Raw genomic sequence first — 10,211 nt, 5'->3', positions numbered from 1 at the left:
TCCTCCAATCGAGGTACTTAAAAAAAAAAATTTTTCTCCACACATCAAGAGGTATAACATGAATTTGTGTCAAGAGATTTTGTCAATCCAACATCTACATTTGATTAGAGAGCGGATCTTTCCAGTTTATATTCTCCAACCTAGGTCCTAGGGGAGAGGCGACATGAGGGTTGAGTGCCCATTCATACCCAGTTTGGAGGCGCCGATCTTGGACCAGGGGTTTGGTTTCTCCTTGTTAGTTATTTGGATAAGATAAATGTATGAGTTCTGTATTATTTTGATTAAATTACTTATTTTGATAAGATGTAACATTGAGATGTATTTTAGAAGGTTAATGTCAGCTCTCTGTTAAGTAGCTAGTTCGATGTAAACAGTGTTTTGAGAGACCGTTTTATAGCCTAGTTATTCTTATTTTCGTAGATCCAACTATATATTTGGTATTTTTGGGGGTATTTTATTAGGATCCCAAAAGCAGCAGCTTCTCTTCCTGGGGGTCCACACAAAATATGAAACATAATACAGAACATTAATAGACAAGAACAGCCCAAGGACAGAACTACATACTGTACATTTCATATCCAATTCTACTGCGTATCACCACCATGCTGTTACTAAAACAACTGTCTTCACCTGAAAGACTGTTGTCCGGCGCCTTCTGCCGTCTCCCTTTGCTTTTTTCTATGTCTAAAAAAAAAAGAAAAAAAAGCCTATCAGACTAGGACAAGACAGTGTTGCCATGACAACAGAATTTTGACCGTCGATACCGATACCATCACGATACTCGATACGAAAATGATACGAAAACATTACCACTGCAACAAACAAACAAAAGAAGTCACAGAATGGCACTTGATCCAGACAGATGAACTCAGCTATTTTCTCTATTCAATCGTTGGGCATCTTTTGAGTTCAATATCTTTATATTAGAATTGTCAACATTTTTCAGAGACAGCCATATATGCATAAATTAATCAATTATACATTCATACGATCAATTTGACTTTATTTTTTTACCAATCAATCTACATAACAACACAATGGTAATAATTGATTTGAATGGTAAATCTCGATTGATAAACTGGGTACATCAAGACTTAGCCTAGGTCTACTCCAAACACAGGTGAAGGAATATTCAATAGGATTCTGTGAGCTGATTTCACAGAGCTACAGATGACAAACAATATGTTTCTCTCGTACATTTGGGACTTATTTTATTGTACTGATCAACAACATTTGCATTGAAGTAGCTTATTTGATAAAAGTCTGCCATCATTCAGGAGGCAAGGGGCGGGGCCCACCGGAGGCCAGAATTCACACACACAGTCTGGTCGCTGAGGTAATAGTTCCTCTTTGGGAGAGACGTGAGAGCGAGACCGAATGAACATAGTTTTGATGGCAATCTGCTTTTACATTAGCATAATTTGCATGATGGTTTGCATATTATCACAAACAAAATACTAGGAGTAATGAACTGATGATAAGGGAGGACATTGGCTGCGCTGATAAACAGACTGCTGCTACTCTGTTATCATCTATTCATAGTAACTTTAATAACTCTACCTACATGTACATATTACATCAGCTAAGCGGTGCACCCCTGTGTATAGTCTCGCTATTGTTATTTTCCTGCTGCTCTTTAATTACGTGTTACTTTTATTTCTTATTCTTATTCATATTTTTTTTTAACTGCATTGTTGGTTTGGGGCTCGTAAGTAAGTATTTCACTGTAAGGTCTACTACACCTGTTGTATTCAGCATTTCACTGTAAGGTCTACTACACCTGTTGTATTCAGCATTTCACTGTAAGGTCTACTACACCTGTTGTATTCAGCATTTCACTGTAAGGTCTACCTACACCTGTTGTATTCAGCATTTCACTGTAAGGTCTACCTACACCTGTTGTATTCGGGGGCATGTGATCCAGGTCTGGAGAGCGTTCATGGAACGTCTGGGGGTCTCGGTCAGCCTCACCTCAGGTTTTCACCCGAGGGTAACGGGCAGGTGGAGAGAGTGAACCAGGATGTGGGTAGGTTTCTGCGGTCATATTGCCAGGACCAGCCAGGGGAGTGGGCGAAGTATATCCCCTGGGCAGAGATGGCCCAAAACTCACTCCGCCACTCCTCCACTAACCTCTCTCCTTTCCAGTGCGTACTGGGGTTTCAGCCTGTTCTGGCACCGTGGCATCAGAGCCAGATCGAAGCCCCTGTGGTGGACAAATGGTTCAAGCGCTCCGAGGAAACCTGGGATGCCGCCCATGTGCACCTACAACGGGCCGTGAGGCGGCAAAAAGCGAGCGCCGACAGCCACCACAGTGAGGCCCCGGTGTTTGCACCGGGGGACCGGGTCTGGCTCTCGACCCGAAACCTGCCCCTCCGCCTGCCCTGCCGGAAGCTGGGTCTGCGGTTTGTGGGGCCATTTAAAGTCCTGAGGAGACTGAACGAGGTATGCTACAGGTTACAGCTTCCCCCAGGTTATTGTATTAATCCCTCGTTCCATGTGTCTCTCCTCAGGCCGGTGGTGGCTGGTCCACTCCAGGAAGCTGAGGTGCGGGAGGTTCCTCCGCCCCCTCTGGACATCGAGGGGGCCCCGACGTATGCTGTTCGAGCCATCCTGGACTCGAGGCGTCGGGCGAGGGGCCTTCAGTATCTCGTGGAGTGGGAGGGGTACGGTCTGGAGAAGAGATGCTGGGTGCCGGTGGAGGATGTCCTGGACCCTTCGTTGTCGTCCCTGAGGTCATGTCGGCGCACGGCTCTGCCACGACTTCCACCGAAGGTGGTCCCTCTCCTTGTTCGCGCGGCGTTCAGCGGGCGACATCACCGCCTTTCTAACCACCGTCGATCCACTTTTCATTTTCCATTTGTTCTGTCTTTGTCTTATCACACCTGGCTTCACTCAACAAATTACTTGTTTATTATTTAACCCTCTGTTCCCCATGTTGTTTTCGTGAGTGATTGTTTATAGTAATTCGGTCCGTGTTTGTGGGCTATCATTGGTTGCCTTGTATATTTGCATTTTCTTGAGTAAAGTACTTTAATTCCTCATATCTGCTGTCCTGCGCCTGACTCCCTACACCAGCTACACATAGGACCGCTACAATGGCCCTAATACAGAGGAGTTCCCAGAAACTGCAGGAGGTAGGCTATACAACAGCATCTTCCAATGGAAGTTAACAATGGTTGAGTGTTAGAATCACTCACTCAGCCTCTTGTGTATTGATGATGTTGACACTGTGTTACGAATACATGCCCCAGACACATCCAAGGCACTCTGGATAAATCATCTACCTAGCCTATTCTGATTAAATAACGTTTTCTGCAGGTTTCTATATAAAGTCGTGTTCTCAGAACATTAAGAAAACATTCCATAAAAACCACAATAAAACATGGGTAACGTTCAAAGAATGTTCTAAGAATGTTATTTAAAAACATATACATTCTGTTCTCAGTATCAACAAAACTCTCTCTGTCCTCTATCAGGCCAAGTGTGATCAGGTGTGTTGGCCACGCCCACTAATTGATCACACCTGATCTAAATGAGTGCTTGTGTCCTTTGAAATGGGGTCTGTTTGAATAGACGAAAATTGACAGCTTTGTACGAGTTCAAAAAACAAGGGGTGCTTGCTCCATCCTGGTGGCGCAGTGGACTAATTCCATGGATAGGAAACAGAGGATCACAGGTTTGAATCTCACGGACTGCCACAATAATAAAGAAAAGTGTTTGCATGATTAATGCCTAAGCAAATTCATTTCCAAAGGTCCTGTCTGTGTTTAGAGTTCAAAGCAGATAACCCAAACTAAGCTAGCAGTGTTATTAAGTCTTATTTATGCTTGTTCTCAGAATGTTATGTAATTACCTTTTCAAATAACCTCTCATTTCCATTCTCTGAACGTTAATAAAACCTCCCAGGAAAACTTTCAGGGAACCATAGTAAAACGTTCTTAGGACCTCCCCGCAACCATAATAAAAGTTTCTCAGAACCTCCCTGGAACCATAGTAAAACGTTCTCAGAACCTCCCTGGAAACATTGTAAAAGGTTCTCAGAACCTCCCTCCATCCTAAATATGTAAGTTCCCAAAACAGGCAAAATGTTCACTTCCGTTCTCAGAATGTTTAAAAAACGTTCCGTTTTACCTGTCAGTAAACTTGTGGTTTCATTCCCAGAACGAATGGGAAACCAAAAACGTACATTCCCACTACTTCCAAGCAACCAAATGTGCTAGCTGGGTTATATTTCCTAAAATCCTATTAATGAATCACGCATTTTTGGATTAATGATAATGACAACAAAAATTGGCGTTTACACAGGTCCCACTGGACGCACACTGGTTGAATTAGCATTTTTTTTTGAGGAGGGGAGGTTGATGGTCGAGGCAAACAACCCCTACCTCACCCTCCATCCTAACCGACACACGCAACATTCGTGCTTAAATCGTCAGTCTTTCAGTAGTGGCAGTCTAGAACACACATACATCAATGGCGTTAAAAAACAGAAATATTGTAGCCTGCACACAAGTGCACGTTTCTATTTATTTGTAATATGTCCTCACAGCTTCTGCAATATGTTGAAAAGACCAATAAACTAAAAGCCTACGCTAAAGGTGATGCATCCTAAAAAAGTCTATAACCTTCAATTTAAATTGTCATAATCTATGTTTACTTGTCATTGTTATTCACCGGAAGTAAATGTTGCAAATTAGGAAAATTCATGAATCACACAATGGATTATTTAGCCTACTTTTCATGTTCAGAAAAGCTTCAATTCGTCCACCAAAACCATCAAAGTTGTCACAAATAGGGTAGGCAGAATAGAGAATGCGAAAATGAACTTTAGTAATCATACTTACAGGTCGCAACGTGCAGACTAGAGTGAAAACCAAGACACCTTTGGAAACATCCATAACGCTGGTCGATAAAGAAACGATTTGTCTTCTTTTTTTAATATCCAAGATAGATAATAAAACTGTACAAGCTGTTGAACACGAACATTCACTATAATTTCGAATGAAGAAACTCTGTGATAAGTTATTGTAGCCACCTCGGATCGTTAGTATGAGCGTGCGTATTGCGCTGTGATCAAATCTTCAACTCTCACGGTGGACACACTTTTGAACCACTTCTCCACTGAGGAGCAAGGACAGCGAAGTCAGAAGGGAACCGCACCCTGTCGGTGCGCCTCGGAACTTCCCTCGTTTATAAATTATGTTCTGGGTTCTTCCACCTGGAGGAGGAAGGCAACAATTTCCCTGTCATCTATATTCATCATAAAATACATCGTTGAAAAACTGAGAACAACTCAAATTATAAAGTTGCATACGTCACAAAGTGGTTGTAGCTCAATTGTGATTTGACAAGACTACAATTATGCCGAATCAGATATGACATTGTGTTGCCATGTGATATTATGCTGTCATAATCAAATCTTGGAATAAAGAAATCAAATGAGCTAAAATATCCCCCCATTGCCCCACCACAAGAGAAAACCAATTTGTTAACTTCTGTAAAAATCACGGTAATCTCGTTTATCATATATTTCCCGCCTACTGTGTGCACAATTAGCCTGTGGAGTGAGGATAAAACCATGGGAAACCATAGGCCCAGTGCTTTCTTTGATTGGGCACTACTGCCTTCATCATAAACAGTTGTGTAAAGTACTTAAGTAAAACTACTTTAATTACTACTTAAGTGGGTATCTGTACTTTACTATTTTGCTCTTACTTTTACTTCACTACATTCCTTAAAGAAAATTATGCACTTTTTACTCCATCCATTTACCTGACACGCAAAAGTACTTGTTACATTTTGACAGGAAAATGGTCCAATTTACACACTTATCAAGAGAACATCCCTGGTCATCTCTACTGCCTCTGATCTGGCAGACTCATTTAAACACAAATGCTTCGTTTGTAAAGTATGTCTGAGTGTCAGAGTGTGCCTGGCTAGCCGCCTGGCTATCCATCAATACAAATACAAATAAAATGGTGCCATCTGGTTTGTTTAATATAAGCAATTTTAAATGATTTATACTTTTACATTTGATACTTAAGTACATTTAAAACCAAATACTTTTAGATTTTTACTCAAGTAGTATTTTACTGGTTGACTTTCACTTTTACTTTAATCATTTTTATATTAAGGTGTCTTTACTTTTACTCAACTATGGCAATTGGATACTTTCCCCACCACTGCTCATAAACACTCCTTTAAATTATTTTCCTTATCAGTGAAAGGTCAACATCTCCGGGTAATGAAATATCATTTCAATTTACAGGTGCAGCTTTCTGTCCCACTCCAGTCAGCTATGTTACAAAATGTTGGAAGTCTCGTGACACTGTGTTATGTTGTGTCTGCTGTGTTCTAAGTTCACTCTCCGACCACTGGCGTAACTTATTATTAATGTTAATGTGGGATGTAAATGCCCCAGACTGAGACAGACACACACACACATACACACACACACACCTGGGCGAGTTGATAAAATCTTAAACACGGCCATGTTATCCAACAGGGTCTAAGAGCATTTCATGTTATTCTGTACGTAAATCAGAGATACTAAATTTAGTTATATATTTTTTCATTTTGTATGGTATGTATTAATTTGTGGGTGTCCATCACCCAATTCTCATGATATGTTACAAATTTCAAATTTGATTAAATGTTAAAAATTTGCTAAACGTACAGTACGTTACAAATTCGCAAAACGTACAATATGTTATGAATAGCAAAACGTATGATATGTTACAAATTCTAGCTAGGTGGCTAATATTAGCTAGGCTAGGGGGTAGGTGTTAGGGGTTAAGTTTAGGAGTAAGGTTAAAGGGTTAAGGTTAGGGTTAAGGTTAGGGTTAAGGTTAGGGTTAAGGTTAGGGTTAGAGTTAGGTTAGGGTTAAGGTTAGGGTTAGGGGAAGTAGTTGATAATTAGCTAAAATGCTAAAGTTGTCATTGACGAGATTCAAACTCGCAACATTTGGGTTGCTAGTCGTTTGCGTTATGCGCCCACCCATCAATCCCTACAAACCACCCTACTTTTGTTTTTGCCTTTAAGTAACCATTTGTCTTATGTAACTATACCAAATGTAACATAATCATAATTTGAGTGTTTTGAATTGACATGTACTATGCTACGTCTAGTCAATGAGACCAGGCTGTATTATCCTGCAGCGAAAAGTAGCAGGCTAGGACTCCTCCTCCAACTCTTCCTCAACAACTCCCTCTAGGACAAAACAATCATCTTATCAGCTGGCAGGACAGGACTGGAAAGGACAGGATCGGACCAGGCAGGACAGGAGGAGCTTAAACTAGGCAGATGGACCCCCAGATGAGTGTGCGTGCACCAGTTTTCCTGTGTGTGTGTGTGTGTGTGTGTGTGTGTGTGTGTGTGTGCATTCGTGTGTCCAGATGCACAGTGAAGAAAATCTCCATAAATCAGTCTAGAGTCTGTGTGTGAGGAGATCTCTAGTGTGTGTGTGTGTGTGTGTGTGTGTGAGAGAGAGAGAGGGATCTCTAGTGTGTGTGTGTGAGAGAGAGAGAGAGAGAGAGAGAGAGAGAGAGAGAGAGAGAGAGAGAGATGACTGTTCTGTTCCATCCCTGTCTCTCTTATCTCCTGAATGATCTGCTGAACTGTGGTCTATGAGTTCATCTTATCTGTTAAAAGAGGAACGTTATTCTCAGCCTCTGCTCTGGTGGCCATAAATAATACACCGTACATACATTACGTGTGATTGTTTGAACCTCAATAAAATCCCTGACCCTTTTACCACTGAAGTACAGTGGTAGAATTAGTTTACCATCTATCTACTACTATGTCTAAAACCCTGGGAGACTACATGAATGGGCAGACTCAGTAAGCTACTCAACTGAATGGCCATCTTCAATCTTCGATAAGGGCTTTCACGTCTGACTGTTGCAATCCACATTGATCTGCATTCTGCATCGCCGGGGGTCGGGGAGGTCATTGCTTTTAACAGTGTGAAAGGGCCCTGTGGTAGTAGTCATGGCATTTATATCTGTTTCTGTCAAACCTATAGAAACGTATGCCAGGATTCTCTCTGCGGTGTAGTGATGTAGTACATACAAATCTCTTTGAAAATATAGTGAAAGGATGCAAGAAAAACAAATCAAGGACACCCATTGTCCATCCGTAAGGCTCTATTCCACAGCCAGAAGTATACTTGTTTGGCACCTCCAGGGATACATTTGGTGAAGGAAACCTTCCCACGGTTTCTAATGGGATTTTATGTTAATTTTCTTTGTGGAGTACAACATTTTGCGCTAAGTTCATCCATGCTGGACAGCGTCTGTCTAAGAGGCTTGATACATTGATATGGGCTGCAGGTTCTTTGTGCTTTCAGGAGTTGCTTCCATTTCCACTTGATGTGCCTTGTATCGGTTAATGGGGTCTTAGCGCCCTCTAGTGGAAATAAGGATGATAGACTTTCACTTAATTATTGTTTTTACAGTAGTTCTAATTATGTGCAATTACAGTTACAGGTATAGATAGGTACAGTTGAAGTCGGAAGTTTACATACACTTAGGTTGGAGTCATTAAAACTCATTTTTCAACCACTTCACAAATTTCTTATTAATAAACTATAGTTTTGGCAAGTCGGTTAGGACATCTACTTCGTGCATGTCACAAGTATTTTTTTCCAACAATTGTTTCCAGACAGATTATTTCACTTATAATTCACTGTATCACAATTCGAGTGGGTCAGAAGTTTACATACACTAAGTTGACTGTGCCTTTAAACAGCTTGGAAAATTCCCCAAAATGATGTCATGGCTTTAGAAGCTTCTGATAGGCTAACTGACATCATTTGAGTCAATTGGAGGTGTACCTGTGGATGTATTTCAAGGCCTACCTTCAAACTCAGTGCCTCTTTTCTTGACAGCATGGGAAAATCTAAATAAATCAGCCAAGACCTCAGAAAAACAATTGTAGACCTCCACAAGTCTGGTTCATCCTTCATCCTTCATCCTGAAGGTACCACGTTAATCTGAACAAACAGTGCAAATCAATCCCAGAACAACAGCAAAGGACCTTGTGAAGATGCTGGAGGAAGCAGGAACAAAAGTATCTATATCCACAGTAAAACAAGTCCTATATGCTGCATACTGGACCCTATTCCAACTAAACTACTGAAAGAGCTGCTTCTTGTGCTTGGCCCTCCTATGTTGAACATAATAAATGGCTCCCTATCCACCGGATGTGTACCAAACTCACTAAAAGTGGCAGTAATAAAGCCTCTCTTGAAAAAGCCAAACCTTGACGCAGAAAATATAAAAAACTATCGGCATATATCGAATCTTCCATTCCTCTCAAAAATCTTAGAAAAAGCTGTTGCGCAGCAACTCACTGCCTTCCTGAAGACAAACAATGTATACGAAAGGCTTCAGTCTGGACCACATCATAGCACTGAGACTGCACTTGTGAAGGTGTTAAATTACCTTTTAATGGCGTCAGACCGAGGCTCTGCATCTGTCCATGTGCTCCTAGACCTTAATGCTGCTTTTGATACCATCGATCACCACATTCTTTTGGAGAGATTGGAAACCCAAATTGGTCTACACGGACAAGATCTGGCCTGGTTTAGATGTTATCTGTCTGAAAGATATCAGTTTGTCTCTGTGAATGGTTTGTCCTCTGACAAATCAACTGTAAATTTCGGTGTTCCTCAAGGTTCCGTTTTAGGACCACAATATATTTTACCTCTTGGGGATGTCGTTCGAAAACATTATGTTAACTTTCACTGCTATGCGGATGACACACAGCTGTACATTTCAATGAAACATGGTGAAGCCCCAAAATTCCCTCGCTAGAAGCCTGTGTTTCAGACAAAAGGTGGCTGCAAACTTTCTACTTTTAAACTCGGACAAAACAGAGATGCTTGTTCTAGGTCCCAAGAAACAAAGAGATCTTCTGTTGAATCTGACAATTAATCTTGATGGTTGTACAGTTGTCTCAAATAAAACTGTGAAGGACCTCGGCTAGATCTACTGCCTCTTTTATTTTACGACAGACCAGCTAGATTTACTGTCTCTATTATATTATGACAGACCAGCTAGATCTACTGTCTCAATTACTTTATGATAGACCATCTACATCTACTGTCTCTATTATATTACAGCAGACCAGCTAGATCTACAGTCTCTACTTATTTATGACATACCAGCTATATCTATTCTCTATCATATTATCACAGACCTACTACATC

The 10,211-nt window shown here is 41.0% G+C and overlaps 1 protein-coding gene across 1 annotated transcript in view; it reads right to left on the bottom strand.

Moving 5' to 3' along the window:
- The window catches only part of LOC112259670 (vasoactive intestinal polypeptide receptor), a 124,844-nt gene extending 119,695 nt beyond the window's left edge, over positions 1-5,149 (bottom strand). Inside the window, exon 1 of the mRNA XM_042329147.1 lies at positions 4,845-5,149. Within this exon, the coding sequence (XP_042185081.1) occupies positions 4,845-4,898 (54 nt within the window). The 5' untranslated portion in view covers positions 4,899-5,149. The remainder of the gene's footprint in view (positions 1-4,844) is intronic.
- Positions 5,150-10,211: the final 5,062 nt, after the last annotated feature.

Source organism: Oncorhynchus tshawytscha, linkage group LG10, assembly GCF_018296145.1.
Source record: "Oncorhynchus tshawytscha isolate Ot180627B linkage group LG10, Otsh_v2.0, whole genome shotgun sequence".
Taxonomy (NCBI): domain Eukaryota; kingdom Metazoa; phylum Chordata; class Actinopteri; order Salmoniformes; family Salmonidae; genus Oncorhynchus; species Oncorhynchus tshawytscha.
This window is presented reverse-complemented; position numbering and strand designations above follow the sequence as displayed.